The sequence below is a fragment of the Grampus griseus genome (assembly GCF_964374135.1).
Source record: "Grampus griseus genome assembly, chromosome: 18".
Taxonomy (NCBI): domain Eukaryota; kingdom Metazoa; phylum Chordata; class Mammalia; order Artiodactyla; family Delphinidae; genus Grampus; species Grampus griseus.
Window position 1 is genome coordinate 78,716,233 of NC_139012.1, and position 22,929 is coordinate 78,739,161.

At 41.3% G+C, this 22,929-nt stretch overlaps 2 protein-coding genes across 4 annotated transcripts in view; one reads left to right on the plus strand and one right to left on the minus strand.

The window, feature by feature from the left end:
• Positions 1-21,437, plus strand: part of ZDHHC20 (zDHHC palmitoyltransferase 20) — a 73,245-nt gene extending 51,808 nt beyond the window's left edge. Inside the window, exons 8-13 of one of the 3 annotated variants that reach the window (XM_082675755.1) lie at positions 5,757-5,889; positions 9,116-9,242; positions 13,548-13,637; positions 15,021-15,136; positions 16,518-16,595; positions 17,976-21,437. In XM_082675755.1, the coding sequence (XP_082531881.1) occupies positions 5,757-5,889; positions 9,116-9,242; positions 13,548-13,637; positions 15,021-15,136; positions 16,518-16,555 (504 nt within the window). In that variant the 3' untranslated portion in view covers positions 16,556-16,595; positions 17,976-21,437. Of the gene's footprint in view, positions 1-5,756; positions 5,890-9,115; positions 9,243-13,547; positions 13,638-14,626; positions 14,672-15,020; positions 15,137-16,517; positions 16,596-17,975 lie in introns of those variants that run through there. The other 2 variants (XM_082675756.1, XM_082675757.1) reach the window with 2 other exon arrangements.
• A 202-nt stretch (positions 21,438-21,639) lies between these two features.
• Positions 21,640-22,871, minus strand: MRPL57 (mitochondrial ribosomal protein L57). Its single transcript, XM_082675589.1, has 2 exons — positions 22,781-22,871; positions 21,640-22,671 (listed from the first exon to the last, which is right to left on the minus strand). The coding sequence occupies exon 2, from the start codon at positions 22,664-22,666 to the stop codon at positions 22,358-22,360; it is 309 nt and encodes a 102-aa protein (XP_082531715.1). The 5' UTR covers positions 22,667-22,671; positions 22,781-22,871; the 3' UTR covers positions 21,640-22,357.
• Positions 22,872-22,929: the final 58 nt, after the last annotated feature.

Consider the following 22,929-nt stretch of genomic DNA (forward strand, 5'->3'; position numbering starts at 1 on the left):
CTGTTTTTTGGGGGTTTTGTTTTGTCTATTTTTGGCTGAGTTGGGTCTTTGTTGTTGCACGCAGGCTTTCTCTAGTTGTGGTGAACGGGGGCTACTCCTCCTTGTGGGTGCACAGGCTTCTCATTGCGGTGGCTTCTCTTGTGTGGAGCACGGGCTCTAGGTGTGTGGGCTTCAGTAGTTGTGGCACGCGGGCTCAGGAGTTGTGGCTCGGGGGCTCTAGAGCATAGGCTCAGTAGTTGCAGCGCACGGGCTTAGTTGCTCCACGGTATGTGGGATCTTCACGGACCAGGGATCGAACCCATGTCCCCTGCATTGGCAGGCAGATTCTTAACCACTGTGCCACCAGGGAAGTCCTCTTTCATTTCTGATTTTGAGTCTTCTCTTTTTTTCTTGGTGAGACAAGGGAAAGGCCTGTCTATTCTGTTTATCTTTACAAGAAACCAGCTCTTAGGGCTTTCCTGGTGGTGCAACTAGAGAACCTAGAGAAATCCAGTGCACAGCAACAAAGATCCAACACAGCCAAAAATAAATATTAAAAAAAAAGAGAGAGAGACATTACAACTGATAAATACAAAGGATCAAAGAGATTTCTATGAACAATTATATGCCAGTTAATTGGATAACCTAGAAAAAATGGATAAATTCCTAGAAACATACAACCTACCAAGACTGAATCATGAAGAAATAGAAAATCTGAACAGACTCATTAATAGTAAGGAGATTGAATAAGTAATCAAAAACGTCCCAACAAACAAAAGTCCCAGACCAGGTGGCTTCACAGGTGAAGAGTTAACACCTGTCCTTCTCAGACTTCCCAAAAATGGAAGAGAGAACACTTCCAGATTCACTTTATAAGGTCAGTGTTACCCCAATAGTAAAACCAAACAAGGTCACCACAAGAAAATTACAGGCCAGTATCCCTGATGAACATAGATTTAAAAATCCTCAACAAAATATTAGCAAACCAAATTCAACAATACATTAAAAGGACCATACACTATGATCAAGTGGGATTTATTCCAGGGAGGCAAGGATGGTTCAACATCTGCACATCAGTCAACGTGATACACCACATTAACAGAATGAAGGATAAAAATTGTATCATCATCTCAATAGATGCAGAAAAAGCATTTGTCAAAATTCAGCATCCATTTATGATAAAAACTGTCAACAAAATGGGTATAGAGGGAATGCACCTCAGCTTAATAAAGGCCATATATTGACAAGCCTACAGCTAACATCATACTCAGTGGTGAAAAGCTGAAAGCTTTTCCTCTAATATCAGGAACAAGACAAGGTTGCCCATTCTTGCCACTTTTATTCAACATAGTATCGAAAGTCTTAGGCAGCCAGGACAGTTAGGCAAGTAAAAGAAATAAAATGCATCCAGATAGGAAAGGAAGAAGTAAAACTGTCTCTGTTTTCAAGTGACATATTAGAAAATCGTAGAGTCTGCAAAAAAACTGTTAGAAAAAAATAATCTGTGATTATGGATTGGAAGAATTCATATTGTTTAAAATGTCCATACTACCCAAAGCAGTCTACGGAGTCAGTGCCGTCCCCATCAAAATTCCAATGCCATTTTCCACAGAAATAGAACAATCCTAAAATGCGCGTAGAACCACAAAAGAGCCAAATAACCAAAGCAGGCTTGAAGGAAAAGAACAACGCCAGAGGCATCTCACTTCCTGGTTTCAAATTATATCACACATCTGTAGTAATCAAAACAGTATGTTATTGGAATAAAAACAGACACATAGATCAGTGGAACAGAATAAGAGAGCACAGAGATCAATCCATGCACATACGGTCAGTTAATTTATGACAAGGAGCCAAGAAGGTACAATGGGGAAAGGACAGTCTCTTCAGTAAAGGATGCTGGGAAACCTGGGCAGCCACATGCAAAAGAGTGAAACTGAACCTCAATCCTACATCATAGACAAAGATCAATTCCAAATGGACTAGAGACTTGAACATGAGACCTGAAATCGTAAATCTAGAAGAAAATACAGGTGGTAAGCTCCTTGACATCAGCCTTGGCGATGAGTTTTTGGATTTGACATCAAATGCAAAAGCCACAAAAGCAAAACTAAACAAGTGGGACCATGTCACACTAGAAGCTTCTGCACAGAAAAGGAAATCATTAACAAAATGAAAAGGCAGCCTGCTAAATGGAAGAAAATATTTGAAAATTGTGTATCTGATAAGGAGTAATATTCAAAATATATAAAGAACTCATACAACTTAATAGCAAAAACAAAACAATCTGATTAAAAAATGGTCAGGGGCTTCCCTGGTGGCGCAGTGGTTGAGAGTCTGCCTGCCGATGCAGGGGACACAGGTTCGTGCTCCGGTCCGGGAAGATCCCACATGCCGCGGAGCGGCTGGGCCCGTGAGCCATGGCCGCTGAGCCTGTGTGTCCGGAGCCTGTGCTCCGCAAAGGGAGAGGCCGCAGCAGTGAGAGGCCCGCGTACCACCAAAAAAACAAAAACAAAAACAACAACAACAACCAAAAAAAATGGTCAGAAGATCTGAATAGACATTTTTCCAGTGAAGACATGCAGATGGCCAACAGACACCTGCAAAGATGCTCAGCATCACTAATCATCAGGGAAGTGCAAACCAGACCACGGCAGGGTACCACCTCACACCTGTCAGAATGGCCATTACCAAAAAGACAAGAAATAACAAGTTTTGGCAAGGATGTGGAGAAAAGAGAGCCCTTGTGTGCTGTTGGTGGGAGTGTAAATTAGCGCGGCCATTATGGAGAATGGTACGGAGAGTCCTCAAAAAATTAAAATTAGAACTATTATACAATCCAGGAATTCCACTGCTGGGAGTATATCCAAAAGAAAGGAAAACACTAACTCAAAAAGATATCTGCATCCCTGTGTTCATTGCAGCATTGTTTATGACAGCCAAGACATGAAAACACTCTTAAGTTTACATTGGTGGATGAAGAAATTGTGGTATAAATATGCAACGGAATTTATACCGTTGCATAAATGGTATAAATTCTGCCATAGAACAAGAAGGAAATCTTGCCGTTTTTGACAACTCAGATGGACCTTGAGGGCATTATCATAAGGGAATAAAGTCAGACAGAGAAAAACAAATACCATATTATCTAACTTTTATGTGGAATAAAAAAAAACCCCATAGATACAAAGAACATTTTGGTGGTTGTCAGAGGTGGGGGGTGGGGGATGGGCGAAGTGGGAGAAGGTGGCAGAATAAGCCTGGGGCTGTAATGTACGACATGGTGACTGTGGCTAATAAGTATATTTGAAAGTGTCTAAGGGTAGGTCTTGAAAGATCTCCTCACGAGAAAAAAGGTTTTGTGACTCTGTGTGGTGATGGATGTTAACTAGACTTACTGTAGTGATCATTTTGCCATTTAGACATATATGGAATCATTATGTTGAACTCCTGGAACTAAAATAGCATTATATGTCAATTACATCTGAAGTTTTTTAAGCGTGATTGTGGTAGGCCTCAGTAAGAAAGCTGAGCAAAGACTTGACGGGACTTAGTGGATACCTGAGAGAAGAGTGTTTCAAACAGAGGAGACATCTGACCTTTAGCGTAAAGGCCCAGAGGAGCACCATGCCAGGCCGCTGGCAAGGCTGGCCTAGATGAGCAGGGGGAACGGGTCCAGGAGGCGGCCAGAGATGCAGGGTCTTTGCGGGCGTTGCAAGGGCCGTGGAATGGGGAGCAGGGGGTAACGCCATCGGCCTTATAAAGGGTCCCTCTGGCTGCTTTGTGGAAAGTAGACCGGAGGGGAGGAGACGGCACCCCTTGGAAGGCTACTGCAGTACCATTGAGGCAGGTGAGAAATTACTAGATCTAGCTTTTAGAAACTACTCATCCGAAGCTTTTAAAAAGCTGTTTGCTAAAAAAATCAATTTTATGCTTTCCTAGATACAAGTCTCTGTTTTAAAAACTTTGTGGAAAGGTGTGTAAAGTGTACCCTAAATGTGCTTGGAGAGCAGAATGTTCTTTTGTGGTTTTTGAGGAAACGTCGTTGATGGCCTTTAGAGAGCCACGTCTTAGTGGTCCTTCCAAACATGAAAGGTTTATAACAATAGTGCGCAGGATAGTTTTGTATAAAAAGTGGTTTCTTAATGCGTTGTCTCTATTTATACAAGCTTTGCCACAGGAAATCTACAGAGTTGTCCAGAGGTAAAATACGTCATTGCAGGCCTCCCTGGTGGCACAGTGGTTGAGAATCCACCTGCCAATGCAGGGGACACGGGTTCGAGCCCTGGTCTGGGAAGATCCCACGTGCCACGGAGCAACTAAGCCCGTGTGCCACAACTACTGAGCCTGCGCTCTAGAGCCCGCGAGCCACAACTACTGAGCGCATGTGCCGCAACTACGGAAGCCCACACGCCTACAGCCCGTGCTCTGCAACAAGAGAAGCCACTGCAATGAGAAGCCCGCGCACCACAACGAAGAGTAGCCCCTGCTCTCCACAACTAGAGAAAGCCCGCACGCAGCAACGAAGACCCAACGCAGCCAAAAATAAATAAATTAAATAAATTTAAAAAAAAATACATCATTGCCATGATATTCTTGCCATCTTTTTTGTGACATTGATAGTGAGTATGTATAGTACTCATTTGTTTCACAAGATGGGGAGATAGAAGAATCACTTGATGTATTTAAAAGGTATTGCGGCTACTCTGGAAGAGAAGAGGAGAAGATAGATGTCAGAATCACCTAATGCTAAAAACCGTCCTGTTAGCCTGTAAACAGTGTTTAAATCAAGCAGGAGCAGCTCTTGTGTGAGGCTGTGGCTGGCTGTGCGGCTTTGTCGTGAGAGCGAATGCGTAAAGGCTTCCTTCTAATCCTCATGCTAGAGACTGACTGCTTCTGGGTTAACACTTTGCTTCTGTTGAAATGAATCTAGCCATTAGAATGGGTAACAGAAGCTGTTTTCGTTCACTAGTGCCTCGTGGCAAATTGACATACCAAAATCGGTAATTACCAAAACAGGCTCTGTAGGAAAGGAGAAAGGATTAAAGAGGTAGGAATGGAAGCAGCTGAAGGGATGACTGTGTGCAGTGGTGTTCCGAAGACAGAGACTAGGGAAATCCAAAAATAAATTTATCACAATTAGTTTCTGGTTATATAATTAAAACAAGCAAATAGTAGCGTAGATGGAGAAAACCCTCGTGTATCCTGGATGTTGGGGAAAGCTTGAATATGTGTATAAAGTACAAAAGAAAAACGTTGGGTAAAAATGTCCATCTTTTTATTTTATTACTGAAACTATTGCTAAAATTTAAGAGCAGTTTTTTACTTTTTTGTGTGTGTGTGTGTGTGGTACACGGGCCTCTCACTGTTGTGGCCTCTCCCGTTGCGGAGCACAGGCTCCGGACGCGCAGGCTCAGCGGCCATGGCTCACGGGCCCAGCCGCTCCGCGGCATGTGGGATCCTCCCGAACCGGGGCACGAACCCGCGTCCCCTGCATCGGCAGGCGGACTCTCAACCACTGCGCCACCAGGGACGCCCAAGAGTGGTTTTTAAAGTGACTCTTTCTGACATGTTATGTAAGCAAGCCCCTCTGATAATACCAATTCTCTGCTTTGGGAAATGTTGCTTTTGGATGTATTACCTAATTTATTTTATTACTTCTCATATCTGGTAATTTTTTGGCAAATTCAGCAATGTTCAGGAAGAACCAAATTTGTAAGAGTATATTTTGGAGGTTGACTCTTCTGAAAAGTAAGTCTTCTTTTTTCCTTCCTCAGAATGAACTCTCAGATACACGTGCAAAATTCCACATACTTTTTCTGTTCTTTGTGTCGACAATGTTCTTCATCAGCGTATTGTCACTTCTCAGCTACCACTGCTGGCTAGTTGGAAAAAACAGAACAACCATAGGTAAGTAGGTTAAAATAAAGCGTAATTATTTAGGAAAATGGACACAGATGAACATGAAATCTAGAGAAGGACAAAAGATGATAAAGATAAAATAATTCTGTATTAAAATTAACTTGGACTGGATAGGAACAATGGCTGTTTAATAAATGTAAAGGTTCATAATTTTGAGAAGGTTGAGGAAGTAAGATTGACTTTTCTATAATTTTTCAGTAGTGTGTTGTATATAAAAGTAGAGAACTGACTATATTTTATAAATTTTAATAAAAGCTGTTTCCTGCATTTGTTGTATCACTAATGTTAGCACTTATGTCCCTTTTTTGCTCATTTTTTTAAAATGAAAATATTGGGGAAGAATTCAGTAAGGTATTCCAATAATTGGACACACACTTTTTTTTTTTTTTTTTTTTTTTTTTTTTTGCGGTACGCGGGCCTCTCACTGCTGTGGCCTCTCCCGTTGCGGAGCACAGGCTCCGGACGCGCAGGCTCAGCGGTCATGGCTCACGGGCCCAGCCGCTCCGCGGCATATGGATCTTCCCGGACCGGGGCACGAACCCGTGTCCCCTGCATCGACTGGCAGACTCTCAACCACTGCGCCACCAGGGAAGCCTGACACACACTCCTTAAACAACAGTGGTGTGGCGCTCAGACTAAGCCATTGGCATGTAAACAGCAACACCAGCCATAACTGGAATATTGAGGTATTGGCTAAGAAAATGGGGATCTGTCACAGTGTTTCCAAAGAAAGTTAAACACTCCCTGCTGTCTAAAGGAGAGTTGGACATATTTTAACATAGAAAGATGCAGACGCTGTAGGGAGATTCTTAGGTACTTTTATATTTGGATCACTTTAATCTCGTGTCTTCGGAGTCCTGTAAAATATGACGGCTTCCAGGGTAAGGGTGCGGTGCCCCGCCTTTCCCAGCTCACTCTGCTGTTGCTTCTCCTCCACTTCCCATGCTTTCATCCCTTCCCATGTGAATAAGCTTCCTCATGTCAATTAATTTATCATCGTCACAGAATATCCTGTCATCTCTTCACCTTTAACCCGAGGTCATAGAAGGCAGCCCACATGCAAAGCCTAGCTCTTCAGACCTCCCAAGCAGCTGGACACTGAGAGATTTCTCACAGAAAAGGAGATTTCTTCTTTTCAAAACTGACGACTCTGGTGGCCCTCTTTTCCCACCTGGTGTCATTCGGTAGGAGCTCAGTAGTGGCTGACTGCTTCGGTGGCCACGAGCATTTAATTGGCCTCGGTTCCCACCCTGCTTCATTTGTTTCCCACCCAAACCCTGTAGGTGTCTGAGAGGTGAGTGCTTCCTGGGAAACACATTGTTCTCTTAAAAACAATCCTTTTCAAACGTTTTTACCAGTGACTCCGGTAAGAAATGCATCATTTCATATCACTACCTAGTGCATGCACACACATGTATAAAATTATGTAAGTAGAATAAGCAGAATCTTCGTAAAACATCATTAATGTCTACTCTGTCCAAAATACTCTAATATTTTCTGTTCCAGTTCTTTAAAAAGAAATGCTGGTTTCAAAGCACTGAATTGATTTTACAGCCTATTCAGATGTTTAAACCCACACTTTGAAAAACCTTCCCCTAACACACCACTCCCCACACACCCTGGTGTTACCCAGCTCTCCACTGCTGCTTCCAGATGTCCTTTGGGGCATCACTTGTACCTTCCTCATAGCTGTCACCGCCCTACCTTGAATCATTTCTCATGTTACAGAGTTTCTATTAATACATTCAAACTGCTGCTGTCACCCCAGAAAGGCTGGTTGGTCTCTTTGATCCTGATAGCCAGTCATTCCTGTACCCAAACACTGAACCTTTCATCACTTGAAACTGAAGAGGCCTCACATTTTCACCTTGAAGTTTCCATTCTCTGACCACAGTCTTTATCCGTTCAGCTCTCCCTTTCCGTGTTCCAGTGTGCGCCCTTTTTAGCTTACTGAGTCCTCCACACTCCACCACTTTTCTCCCACGTTCCTTTCCCTTCTGGTTTTGTTTCTCACCCTTTTCCATTCTAGATCCTTTAATAAATGCCCCCAAGCTCCCAGCAGCACCCTCGCATCACACACGCCCCTAAGTGCCTCTTCTCCCATAACGCCTTTGCCAGCCCCTGACCCAGGTTATTCCAGCGATGCGTTCTTCTCCCAGTGCGATGGGGCTGGAGAGAGCTGGTGAAGGCCGTCTCGCTCCCACAGAGGTGGTCACAACTACAGATTCAAAGCCTCAGACCTCACTTAGACCCTCAGCTCTATTTGGTAGTAATGTCACGTGTTTCTGATCAGGTTTGCCACCTTATTACCCACAATAGGTATTCCAGACTTTCATCATCCTCCCTATTTTCCTTACCTATTTTGTGAACGCTTCATAGAAAAATTAGAAGTTGCCACAAGTAAATTCTTATCGTCTCACCTTTATAACCTAACACAAACATTCCTACTTTCAAACCCATCACTGTCACCCTCTTTCTAACTTCTGCAGACACGATGTCTTTTCTGGTATCTGTCTCTATCTGGTATCTATCTAATCTTTAGAACTTTTCTAAAGGCCATCCCATTTCTTCTAGAACTTTCTTCCATCAGTTTTTACTTCACTTTTCTGTGTCATCAACCTTTCCCAATCCGTCTCTCCCTGGCTCCTTCTTATCCATAGCTTATAAAACATTCCGCAATGCATTCTTTCTTTAAACAGAGATCCTAGGTTCTGGCCCCCATCAGCTTCCTCACTTGTTATTATTCATAGCTCAGGATCGAGCTCAGGCGTCACCTCCTGCATATTTCACCTTCCTTGGCCACCACCCCGCCTGTATCTCTATCACACTGTCATTCTGATAGACGTTTGTTAGACTGGGTTCTCTGGTCAGAATTTCATCTGCTTTACCTTGGGATCCCAAAACCTGGTGCTTTGCCATAGGCACGTAGTAGGAAGTTGATACATAATGAATGAGTGAAGTTGCAAGAGATAGAATATCTTTAAAAAAAAAAAAAGAAAGGAAAAGGCTAAGGTGTATTGAACATTCTTCAGTCGATTTTCCTTAATATCACATAATTATTTTGACATTTTCATTTTATAAGGGTGATGAAATATTCAAGAGGTTATATTTTTTCCCAAAAGAGTTTAAAAAGAAAAAAAATTGGTACTTTCCTTCCCTCCTATAATTTTCGAATAGGTTAACTCTTCTTTTTTGTAATATATATCTGTAACAGAATCATTCCGTGCACCCACATTTTCATATGGACCTGATGGAAACGGTTTCTCGCTTGGATGCAGTAAAAATTGGAGACAAGTCTTTGGTGATGAAAAGAAATATTGGCTACTTCCAATATTTTCAAGGTAGTTTATAAAATGCACGTCTCAGGAATTATGGAACCTGTGATTGTCTCTCTGATTAAATGATTCAGAGAATATAGTATATTATGACATTATGAGCCTTAAGAATTAAAACTCAGAATATCTTGATTACATGAAATATTTTATTTGTCATGTTTTTTATAAGGGTGAAGGAGAGTTGAGGCATATATTTGAATGAGAAAAAAAAGATGATTCATAGAAAATAAGAATCACTCTTTTTCTTTCAAAATGAAAATGAGTTTGTGAAGTAAAGAATCATATGAATTTATATTTATTAGCCATATCTTCAAAGATTTCTAGTACAGGTTACGTATTCTGTTGTGTCTTAAATCAAAGAAGACCCAACACATAATGCAGTTTTTACCTGCATTTAAATTTAAATGAGAATATATGCTCAAGATGATTCATAAGTTCCTTTTCTCTCAAATTCTCAGCCATCCTAGGCCATGTATATACCAAAAGTCATTATAGAGAAGGAAAAAGTATTTGAAATTCAAGTACCATATTTGTAAGTGTTGTGGGTTTTTTCCTTTTTTCCCTTAACAAGGAACTGTATTGCTTGTTATTTTGTCTGAAAATGACATATTTGCATTCTTTCTTTCTTTTTTTTTTTTTTTTTCGCCACGCCACATGGGATCTTAGTTCCCTGACCAGAGCTTGAACCAGGCCCCAGCAGTGAAAGTTCAAAGTCCTAACCACTGGACGGCCAGGGAATTCCCAATTGCCTTCATTTTTTTTTTTTTTTTTTTTTTTTGGTACACGGGCCTCTCACTGTTGTGGCCTCTCCCGTTGCGGAGCACAGGCTCCGGACGCGCAGGCTCAGCGGCCATGGCTCACGGGCCCAGCCGCTCCACGGCATGTGGGATCTTCCTGGACCGGGGCACGAACCCGTGTCCCCTGCATCGGCAGGTGGACTCTCAACCACTGTGCCACCAGGGAAGCCCTTGCCTCCATTTTTGAAAGACGTTTTGCTTGGTTGTAGAATTGTGGAATTGTAGGTGCTGCTTGCATTGTTTCTGATGAGAAGTTTGTGGATATTATGTTTATTATTATTTGTGTAATATGACATTTTTCTCTGGCTGCTTTTAAGATTTTGTTTATCACTAGTTTCTTGCAATGTGATTATGACATGCCTGGTGTCGTTTTCTTCATGATTCTCGTGCTTAGGATTGTTGAGCTCCTTGGATCTGTAATTTTTAAACTTTCATCAGATTTGGAAAGTACTTTTAAGTATTTCTTCTGCCGCCTCCCTTGCCTTGTCCCTGCAGGGATGCCAGTTACACGTCTGTGGCTCCTCAGGAGGCTCCGCCACGGCTCACTGGTGGCTGCTCACCTTCTGTTCAGTCTTTTTCCTGAGTTTCATCTTCAAGTGCGCCGGTCTCTTCTGTGCGCTTTATCTGTTGTCTCTTATATTCAGGTGTTTCCACTCCGACTGGTTGGAACATAGACTATTATTTTTTAAGGTTATTTTCTCTAAACAGAAATTTCAATGTTGGCAGTTGGGTTTTTTGTCTTTGTTTTTTTTTCCCCTTCTTTGAAGATGTTGTTCCATTATCATCTGGCTTGTGTTGTTTGTGTCAATAAATCAGCCTCTCTCTTATCTTTATTCCACTGTTTGTACAGGCACACCTCGAGATTATTGCAGGTTTGGTTCCAGACCACCGCAATAAAGCAAATATCATAGTAAAGTGAGTCATACGAATTTTTTGGTTTCCCAGTGCATATAACAGTCTATAACCATAGACTGTTAATTGTTCAATAGCATTATGTCTAAAAAAAACAATGTACATACTTTGATTTAAAAATACTTTATTGCTAAAAACTGCTAATCGTTATCTGAGCCTTCAGCAAGTCGTAATCTTTTTGCTGGTGGAGGGTTTGAAGTATTGTGAGAATTGCCAAAATGTGACACAGAGACACAAAGTGAGCAAATGCTGCTGGGAAAATAGCACTGATAGACTTGCTCAATGTAGGGTTGCCTCAAACCTTTAATTTATAAAAATCACAGTATCTGCAAAGCACAGTAAAATGAAACACAATAAAACGAGGTATGCTTGTAAATTACTATGTCTTTTTTTCCCCTGTGGCTACTTTTAAGATTTTATCTTTATCACTGGTTTTAAGTAGTCTGATGATGATGTTCCTTAGTATGGTTTGCCTTGTGTTTATCCTCTTTGGAGTTCATTAGGCTTCTTGGATCTATGAACTTGTAGTTTTCATCAAATCTGAATTATTTATTTATTCATTTGGCTGCGTTGGGTCTTCGTTGCTGTGCGCAGGCCTTCTCTAGTTGCAGCGAGCAGGGGCTACTCTTTGTTGCTGTGTGCGGGCTTCTCATTTAGTGGCTTCTCTTTGTTGCGGAGCACAGGCTCTAGGCACACGGCTTGCAGTAGTTGTGGCACACGGGCTCACTAGTTGTGGCACATGGGCTCAGTAGTTGTGGCTTGCGGGCTCCAGAGCGCAGGCTCAGTAGTTGTGGTGCATGGGCTTAGTTGCTCCATGGCATGTGGGATCTTCCCGGATCAGGGCTCTAACCTGTGTCCCCTGCATTGGCAGGAGGATTCTTAACCACTGTGCCACCAGGGAAGTCCAATCTGAATAATTTTGAAATAATTTTCAATTGTTTTTTCTGCCTGCTTCCCTCTTCCTGTGCCCTTCCCCCACTAGCTTTTCAGTTCTCTTAAATGTATGTCGTGACCCACCGGTCATTGCTGTTGTCCCTCCCTTCTCCCCCTCCATCTTTTTTCTCTTTGCTTCAAATTGGATTGTTTCTGTTGTTACGTCTGTGAGTTCACTTATCTTTTCTTCTGTATTGTCTACTGTTAAGGTCATCCAGTGAATTTCTTATTTCAGATATTCTATTTTTCAGCTCCAGGAGTTCAATTTGGTTCTTTTTTATATCTTACATTTCGTTTCTCTTTATATCCACTTTCTCCATTTAATTCATGGACATATTTATAGTCACTGGTTTAGCGTCTCTGTTTCAAGTGGTCACGGTCATTTCTAAATCTTTTCTGTTGACTTTATTTTCTTCCGGTTGTGATCACATTCTCCTGCTTTTTAGGCTGGTAATTTTTGATTGGATGGTGGACATTTTGAATTCTGAGTGTTTAAATTTGGTCTCCCTTTAAAGGATGTTGAATTTTGTTTTGGCCGACTTCTGTTTCAGCTTAGTCCTCCTGATGCTTGCTGAAACCTGTGCTTGGGTGTAAAGTAGCATTTTCTTTAGGGCAAGTTTAGTCCTACAGCAAAGGTGAGAGCCTGCTGCGGTCTCTGCCGTATCCACATGTTCAGTGAGGTCTCTCTACTCTGGCAGGTCGAATGCAAATGGCTTTCAGTGCTGGGCAGGCTCTGAATTGTTCAGCTTACACTCCCCAGTTGTTCTTTTCCCAGATTCACATGTGTGGCTTAGTATTCATCAGAAGACTCAAGTAAAACCCTGTGCAGATTTCTGTAGCCCTTTCTCTGCACATATCCCTCTTCCTCAGCTCTGTCCGATAGAAGCAAACCTCCTCGTCTTCTCGAAACTCCCATCTCTGTCACCTTAATTCAGTGAGACCACCTTGCTCTGCACATACCCCTGTTGGTGCTCAAGTTCTGGCAGAAGCTGCAACTCCTTGGTTGGTTTCTCTTCTTTCAGACACCACAGTTCTGTGCTGCCTGTTTTGAAAAGAGTTGTTGTATGTACTGTTCAACAGGAGGTCAAATATACCGTTTAATCCATCTTGGCTGGAAATGGAATTCCCTGCGGTACACAGTTTTGATGTTTTTAGAATGTAGAAGGCATAGCTGTACTTTTTTTTAAGTTGTGAACTTCTTGAAGCCAGAGATTTTCTTTTCTTTTGTTCAGTGGTATATCCCTAGCACTTCAAATGGTACTCAGAACATCCAGTATATTTTCGTTTAATGAACGTTGTTGAATAAATAAATATGTGGAACTTACATCTTGAATTTCAGTTTGAGCATTTATGATATCTTTAAATGATTGTGATAAGCAGGTCAGTTACCCAAATATTTGAATATGTATGTTTATCATAACTTTAATAGACATGATCATTTTAATAGTCATGGAAGATACTATTTTTAACTATATGTAAATTATAAAAGAAAAAGACTTACTTCCTCAGTAGAGTCTAATAACTGTCTAAATTAGAAATCTTAGAAATCATTCTCTGAAATGACAAGTTGTGATCATTTTATACCATGCCTCTGGAAAATAGGTGTTAAATTGACCACTTAGATTGAACTGAACATGATTAAATTATCACTGATATTTTTCTTATGCAGTCAGGGTGATGGCTGCAGTTTTCCGACTCGTCTTGTGGGGACGGATCCAGAACAAGCATCTGTTTCAAACCACAGTGAAAATACCAGAAGGTGCGCTTCTTGTCATTACGTTTTTCAGAATTCATTATAGAGCAAACTGTGTGTGTGTGTGTGGGATACATAGATGAATATAGTAGTGACGTAGCAAGCCAGCACAGATAAAGAGAAATTCTATTCAGTTTTTTTAACTGAGGGTTAAAATGTGGATATAGCTGATATGCTCAGGATAACCATATTTTTTTATGATTCAAACCAGAACACTTTTGAGAGTAATAAAGTGAACGCTTGCTGTTAGTAGTTGAAGCAGGACAGTCTCATGTCACTGGACGCGTCTGGCAGGGTAGGAAGCACGGCTACCCTACCTGCGCTGCCTCTTCCTAGAAACGAAGACTCTTTCAAGATTTGATTATGTTGGTTTATATCAGTTACATTTTCAAAGAAGTTAGTCATTGTACTATTCACCATTTTATTTTGATAAACAGATTTTAACTGCAGCGTGAAAATGATATTAATGAGGATTCAAAAATACAAATACAAAATTTTTCTTCTTCGTCTTAGAGGATATTTTCTCAGAGTTTGTATGGCGAGCACACTGATTCATAAATTCAGAGAAATAGTTCATTTTAAATGAAATTTTAAAGGAGATAGAGATGCTTCTGTCAAAGTGAAACACTTGAAACTTACTGACTACAGAAATAAGTTGTGGGGGAGGAGGGATTATAAATTCCAAGCTAGCGGATTAATTTTGGAAGAACATAGGCCTTAGAACCTAGGACCTCAGAGCTCCAAGAAGTTACTTAAACTGTCTGAGCCTCAGCTGCCAGCTCTATGAGAGGAGGATTTGTACTCCCTTCGGGGGTTATTGTGAAGATTGCGATGGTGTGTAGAAAGCACCCAGCACAGCGTCTGCCCATAGTGGGTCCCCAACAATACTAGTTCCCTTTTCCTTCTTCTTTTTTTCCTCCATTCCCTCCCTCCCTGGATGTCTTAGCTAGAAAACTAAGTCTACGCTAAATCACTAAATCATTTTTTCCCCTTAGATCTATACTGCAGAGGTAGAAAGCAGAAAACTTGGGAAATGACAGGTAATCTTTTTGTCCTGGCCACAGACATAGATCCTCACCTGTCCTTGTGCTACCTTACGGCTCTTGATTAACATGTTAAAAATGTTTCAGATTGGCCTCTGAAGCTGTTTTTCTTTCATCTAATTGTTTTCGTTGGCAGTGCTGAGTACAAGTTCTTGGGTCTAGAGAGCCATTTAATGCGGGGGGGTTGGGGCACATTTTCTCCTGAAGATGGAGCTTTTTCAGAGTGCTGAGATCTCATGAGTTGCCCTCACATATTTAGGAGAAGGAATACTAATTTGCTGCTTATTAATTAAGTATTATTAATTGAGCATTAGACTATTTACTAAATTATTTGCTCCTCTTTCAGTATTGGCTCAAACCCACCCTTTCCTATCAAACCGCTTAGTGAATCAAAAAACCGCTTGTTGGACAGTGAATCTCAGTGGCTAGAGAATGGATCTGAAGAAGGTGTTATCAGATCAGGTAATGCCGTCATCTGAAAACATTGCTTTGTCTGGTTAAAATGAAAATCACCAGGTTTAATAAATGTGGAAAAATTAAAATACATTATGTGCTATTTTAAAATACTAAAATATTTGAAACTTTTTAATAAAATATCTTACACGTGGGCCGTTAGCGATTACTGGTAGCTTTCACGGAGGCGAAGGTTGAGTGAGGAAGTGTAGTGGCTGCTGCTGTGTTTTTTTCTGTTCATAATTTTGTTTTTCCTTGTTGTTACCCAGCCGTGTGTTTTGTCACCTCAGATGTAGAAAATTCTTTCGGCATAATATTCTGGATAATGCTTAAACAAGGTTAATTTGGGGGTCATAGCTTTTGCTTATTTGAAAATAATTTTGAAATGCCTTGTACTCTTTGGCTGTCTTGTCTTAGTATAAAAAGAGTGCACTGAATGTATTTGAACCATGATGACTCTTAATCATTTCATGAACTGTGGTACATTATACAACAGTTGATAAGACACAAGTGGGCTTTTGAATCAGGCCTCGGTTTATAATATAGTCTGGCCACTCACTAGCATTATAGCTTAAAACATATCTGTGGTTCTTAATAATACTAGTAATAACATTCTTCTTGCACTGTAGGAAAATGGTTTGGTACTAACTCTAGGAAATACCCTAAAACTTGAAAGCTTGCTGTCACGATTTCTGATTTGTTGTTATTGTCATTTTGGCTTTCAGCAGCATTTAACTTCTCTTAAATTAGTTTCATTGAGACCTTCATTCAGGGGACTTCCCTGGTGGCCCAAGGGTTAGGAATCCACCTGCCAATGCAGGGGACACAGGTTCGAGCCCTGGTCCGGAAGGATCCCACATGCCGCAGAGCAACAGAGCCCATGTGCTGCAGCTGCTGGGCCTGTGCTCTGGAGCCCGTGAGCCACAACTACTGAGCCCGTGTGCCACAACTACTCAAGCCCACGTGCCTGGAGCCTGTGCTCCGCAACAAGAGAGGCCACTGCAGTGAGAAGCCCGTGCACCACAACAAAGACCCAGCACAGCCAAAAATAAATAAATAAAATAAATTTTTAAAAAAAGGTCTTCATTCAGGTCATTAGACCCTCAGTATAAAATAAAGGGAAAAATCCATTTGTGAACTTGAAATTATTGCTCCTGAACATCTTTAGAGCCAATGGACGTTTTTACAAAAATAAGCATAAAACCAGACTTCGAGATTTTAGCACTGCTTTCCTTCCTTCTGGGTTCTAACAGAAGGCAAATGGTTGGCACCAGAAGCCTATTTAGTGCCTACATAATACTTGCTTTTACTGTAATCATCAATTTTACCATTTAGCCAGAAACTTAATACTTCTTTTTTTGTCATGTCATATATAATTATGTGCTTACAGGGACAAATAACCATGTAACAGTGGCAATAGAAAATTGAGTACCACTTGTTCATAACTAACCAGTTGAATAAGAGCAAGGTAAGACAGTATAAAGGTAATTTCTCCAAAAATTAGTTTATTTGCATGTCATAATCTCAAAACAGTTTGCAATTCAGTCTTTTTTACTCTTTCCATTATATCAGCAAAATCAGGTAGTTCAGGAGAGATTGGAAGGTAACGTCTGCCTAACTCCCATTTTTCTTACCACTCCTAGCATGATCTTACTGGATATTTATTGGTAGATTAATGAGGAAACTAATAAAAATTGTTAGGATTGGTATATGGACAACTACCCTTTTCACTGAACGGTACCTTATTAATTAGTTTAAGGAAAAAAGGTGACTTTTGCCCACTACTGAAGATATTTGATCCAGAGAAGAGTGACTAAGATTAAAGTCTGAAAAAAAGACTTAAGAGGTTCATTGATGTTATTTACTTGGTAAAAGATACAGCAGAAGAGCAGCTTACTGCAGCCAAGTACATGAGTCAGTGATGCCTTTGCAGTAGCCAGAGGAGGCGCGGTAGCCAGAGGAGGTTGATTGAAGTAGGAATAGAAGCCCTTCCCCATGGGCCAGTAGGAGCAGTGAGGGCAGTGCTAACACTGACTGAATGCAGGGATGTAGTGAACTCTCCTGCTGCTTAAAAACAGAGAAGACAGGTATGCACATTCAAGTCGGAAGCTAAGCTCACTGGCTCAGCAGCATCACGCGCAGCTGTTAGAGTTTTGAAAACCTACGTGTAGTGTTTCTTGGTTACCTATTGCTACCTAACAAATTATCACACACTTAGCAGCTTAAGACAACACACCTTTATTACCTCAGTTGCTCTGTTCTCATCTGTAGTCTCATCTAGGGGACATCTGCTTCCTTGCTTGGTGTTTATCATTAGCATTCAGTTCCTTACAAGGACCTGGAGTCCATGTCCAAGTCACAGCCAGAGCCTAAGACTCAGAGAGCATCAGAAACAGCCCCCGGTGGGGCTCCGGGCAGGCAGAGGGCAGCAGGAGCTGCAGGCGGTGATCCCGTGTCATTGGCAGCCCCACCGCGTCTTCTCAGTGTAGGCTGTAGGCGGAGCAATGGCTGATGCTCGTGGTGGTTGAGAATCCTCACTGAAATTCCCATAAACATCTGATAGCAGTCTTCTCAGATTATGCCCAAGTTAACACTAAGGGAAAAGTGTAAGGATCTGCCTCTATTAAAATGCTCACTTAATGGCTTCAGGGAAAGTCAGTGATCTGTCCCTTATTTACAGCGTCTAAGAACCTTTATTATTATTAGAATATTAGTAATATTAAAGTATTTCTTTCCTTTTGTGTTGTATTAGCAGCTTTATACCTTAGCCCAAAGAACTATTTAATCTTATTTTCAGAAATATAAAATCAAGTTTTAATCAATAATTCAATTGTTTCCGGTTTTATAGGTTTATAAAAAACATTATGGACTGAATATTTTCAGTTTTATACGCAAGATGATGATCAGTGGAATTAAATAATTGAAGTATAAATGAAGATATATTTTTTAAAAAAGGAAACCTTTGTACAGATTGTTGGATCCACAGAAGCACTGCTCCAGAGCTGGAAGATGCCTTAATCTTAAATGAGCCCACTTGTTCAACACTGACTTACAGCTACAAAAGTGACTTAATTTTACTTTGGAAATAACATTTACTCATAATAACGTATTATGATATGCTATAATATGAGCTGTCAGGTCACATGTTAACATGGCGTATGTATTCTTTTGATACCTGAGTTACATTATTAGAGTTCTTAGTATCCATATAAATTTTCACTCCAGAAACACAAGGTAAAAAACTTGTTTTAAGTGAAGTACATCTAGGTCAGTATGGTGGCTGAGAGTGCTTGTACTGTGTAAGAAAAAGAAAATAATTGCTTTAAAAACAACTTGGTGTTTGCTAATTTATAGTTACTGTTTTATACTTTTCAACATTTTTACTAAAGATTTTTTTTATTGTTGCTATAAAATAACACTCAGAAGGATTTAGATACCTAATCATTTAAAACATGGAGCATATTTGTATAATTCATTGAAGGCTTAGTTCTAAGCATTAATTAAACCATGTGCAGTGTTGTGCCCAAGGCTTGAAGAAAATTTGGCAGTATAAGAAATTTTTTTGTTTCTCTCTGCTCTCAATATACTCTTGTTGAACTTTCATGAGTATTTATACAGGTAGAGAAACAAAGGTTACGTGTGCTGTAGAAATACTGGACACAGTAGGATTGGGTAGAAGTGGCTGGAAGAAAAATAAAGCGAAAGACAAGCTACAGAAAGCTGTTAAAGTATGTTTTCAGAGTGCTGCCTGCTGCTGAGCTGACTTGCAAATTTCAATTTAGGTAATGACTGAAATTTGCTTTGAAACTTTTTACAGTAATCCTATAATAGCTTAAACAGCAACATAAAATACAATTTGAACTAGGGTCAAACTGTTCAGCATAACACTGCTCTCAAGAAGGAAATTCTCACTTGAGTATCATTCAAAGCTTCCATTCTCTGAGAGGTGGATTCCACTCTTACATGCAGGATTTTAAATCTGACTTCCTAACAGCAACCCCTTTCTGCCTAGACACTTATCCCCCTTTTCCTTTTGAAATCCAATCTAAGTGACAGGGATCGTTGCATTGATTCTAAAGGAAAATAGTGTCCTATAGCGGAGAAACAATATACAGATGTTACTCCTCCTTTATACTCTGCTTAGTCAGACACACACAAGCTAAAATGACTGATTGCTTCCAGTGGTGGGTGGAGATCAGTTTTAACCAGCGTCTGTAAAAACATGTTATAGTTTCCTTGTCTATAAAATGGGGTTGGGGAGAGGGGTGTTAAGAATGATTTCGACTGGACGACCTTTAACATTCTTCAATTTCTAATTTTGCATAATACCTTACTTAACATTCGTCCAACAGGTATATTTGGAGTTCCTTCTGGACGCCAAACAATATACTAGGGATAGCTCTATAATCTCCTAATGTAGCACAAATTTTATAGCCTACTATTCCAGGTTTATAATTTATAGGATTTGTCTAATTCCATGGGCTATATTAATATTAGATGTTAAAAGCAAGTAATTTTTTCCCCCTTTGAACTAGAGGAATGAGTTTAGCTTTGAAAATATAGTTTGGAATACTGTAATACAGTTTCTACCTTTATTTCAACACTGTAGTCTTAATAATCTTGATTCTAGAAAACTTATGAGAGTTAAGGGATATCAGTTTACCAACCAGAAACACCACTTCAGTTTGGCGGTTTGAGTATTATAAGGAAATAGTAAATGTTTAAACGTAAGTGACTGCTTTCAGAAATGTCCTGGTACTTCTTGTGGGTATTTTTACATTCAGGTCAAAGGATTTGCATGCACCTAACAACTGAGGAAACTTACTTTTCCCTTTAACCTATTTGGGTGCTTTTGTGGTGTTTCTTTTTCAGTTCTTTCACTATGTTAACATCATCTTAATAGCATTAGTAAACACCTTTTCAGGAATTTTCAGCTAAAGCCTTTTAATTTAGTTACCTTTGGTTTAATTAATTTATGGCCAACATTTGCCATGTTCTAAATATTTGGCTTCGTTTAGTTGTACATATTAATGACTGTTGGCAAGGGCCTACAAGTGGTATGGGAATCAGGGAAAGGCTGACTCTTTGGTATTTCTCTGGGATTGATTAGTGCTGCCAACCTTTGCGGAGAAATGGTCAGAATGAAGCCCTGTCAAAATTTATTAGTACTGTCTTTGTTCCTTCAAACACTTGAACAGTTGTGATAATATTTAAGGAAAATAAAAGTTGAATTTCAGGTCTTGCCATCGCCATTAAAAACAAATTAGACAGGAAACTTGGTTTTACGTGGGTACAAACTTACTTGAATATTCAGTACCTGAGGCATCTGACCACTGTCACTGTGCCAAACCAAAGAGCAGCTACAGCTTAGTGGTCACTGAACTTGCACCGCTTACGTAGTACAGTTTCATCTTTGCATATGGATGATTTTTTAAAATCCTTTGACATATTTAGTGGTTATGATCCAAAGTGTCATAAGTTAACTTAGCTTAAATCAAATATGCAATGTTTACTTGAATTTATTTCTATTAATAGCAGATTTTGACTGTTTGTAGGATTTTCAGATTTTCAGTCATGTGAGATTTCCCTTCCGTCATCTTTAAAGCAGATGCATTTTAAGGGCTCAGTGTTAGGATCTGCATATTTGGGGCGCTGATAAGACAACTGACTTACAGATGTTTTGCTTACATTTTGTTCTAGGACTAGCACTGCTATCAATGGAAAGTATTTTTAACTGATCTGTTAGAGAAATTAACCATATTTTTGCATTTCAGCCAAAATAAAGACCGTATCTCATATTCTATAAGATACAGCTAATATGTAAGTCTAAAATTCATGTGTTTCTTATGATCTGAACTATATTTTCCAACTTAAATTAAAAATGCAAGATAGATTCAGCAAGGTCCATATTTTTCTAACGACTTCACTTTGTATTATTTTGTTGAGTTGCATAAAGCAGCAAGGAATTGTGTTTGTATTAAAAGCTTCAGAAAGCTGTTGAGTTTATCACATTTGTACATGATTGCAGGTTAGTCTATGCCCATTTACAGAAAAGGTGGACACTATTTTAAAGTGATCTTTAATATGTTTTTATATAAACAAATTTGAAATAGTTTACTTTGGTTGTTTTTACATATCATGTCCCGTAAATCTTGTATTTGTTTTTCATAAGTGTAACCCTGGACCATGACTTAATGTTATCTTTGCTTTGCCTTTTGGGTGGCCTAACCTACATTAACATGAAGGCTGAACATTTTAAAACTTGTTTTTTTCCAAAAATCGTAATAATGATTACTTTATTAATAAATAAATAAAGTCCTGTATTTGAACAGCTGTTGTTGCTGTTGTTGTTGTTAGAGTATGACTGTTGCTTTAGTCACCTGGCAGGTGTGGCAAGGCACAGTGTTGCCTTGGGAAAGCGATGGGGCTGATCCTTCGGGTAACCACGGGGACTACCTGAGTGCGACGACACTGTGGTCTGCCTACGCCAGAGCACACACGGCTTTATCAAAAACGTTTTAATTTAGCTTTTATTGAACAATTTTCAATTGTCCCCTTCATCAAACCTAAGAACTTCCATTCTTTGAAAGCCATTCTGTTAAAAGAATGAAAAGTCGAACACTGGAAAAAGAATACCTGAAAAAGGACTCATATCCAAAACACATAAATCATCCTTAAATTTCAATACTGAGGTGACAACCTGATTTTTTTTAAACAGACTATTGTTTGTCTGGTTTGTTTTTTGGCTGCGCCGCCTGGCTTAAGGGTCTTAGTTCCGGGGGAAGTCCCCCAAAATAGACGATGTCCAATTGTCCAATTTTTGGAGCAAATCTCACCAGAAACCGCTATTTTTAGGAGCGCGTTCAACTGGAAAAGTAGATTTTTTTCATGTCCGCTTAGGCAAGACCTGTCGGCAGAAGGTAAGCGAGCATGCACGGCAAAGCCCCCGGCAGAATCTCGCACCGAGGCCCAGAGGCCAGAGCGCGGTCGGCAGCTTTATTGCGGCTGCGCGCAGGTTGCGTTCCGCATCCCGTAAGACGCAGGCGCCGTCCGTTCCGTCCTCAGGACAAGAGAAGCGAGACGCGATCCGACCGAAACACACTGCGGGCGGTGGGGAGCGCGGGCCCGGGGCCTCCGTCGCAGGCACTCGCTCGGCTTGGCCGGGGCTCCGTGGGGCTCCGGCCAGAGGCTCCCGCTCGCCGCCGCAGGACGCAGGCGGCGTGGCGCGGGTCAGGACCACTTCCCGGTGACCTTGAGGTGGCCGAGCTGGTCCTCCAGCCGCCGGGACGCGGGGAACTTGGACGCCTGCGCCGCCTTGAGCGCCTGGAAGGCGGCCGCCCGGCGGGCCGCCGCGTGGCCCCGCTCCTGCTCGGCCGTGAGGAAAGGCCGGCTGAGCCAGTAGTGGTTCTCCGCCTCGACTTCCAGGCGGCGGACCATGTTCTGCTTCGCCTGCGCCGACACGGGTCGCGGCCGCCGGTGCTTCCCGATCCACTGCCGGCCGGGGATGCGGCCGCGGCGCAGGAGCGCGGTCAGGAACATGGCGCCTGCCGAGGGCACAGAAGCGGGAGTCGGCAGCGCGCCGGCCACGGGGAGAAGGGAGAGGGGAGCCCCGCCGCCGCCCGCAGGCCAACCCGACCGCGCCCCAACACTCACCAGCCGCGCCGCACGGCCGCCCTCCTCACACCGGCACACGACGCCGGAAGCCGGAAACCGCAAGCGCGCTTTCTCGACGCGTCGCCCGTCTCCTCGCGCGAGGCTTCAGCTCTCGCGAGAAGGGCCTTGCGCGAGTCGCGGAACCAATG

Excerpts from the sequence above, each read along its gene's own strand:
- MRPL57 (XM_082675589.1), bottom strand. The coding sequence starts at position 22,666 with ATGTTCCTGACCGCGCTCCTGCGCCGCGGCCGCATCCCCGGCCGGCAG.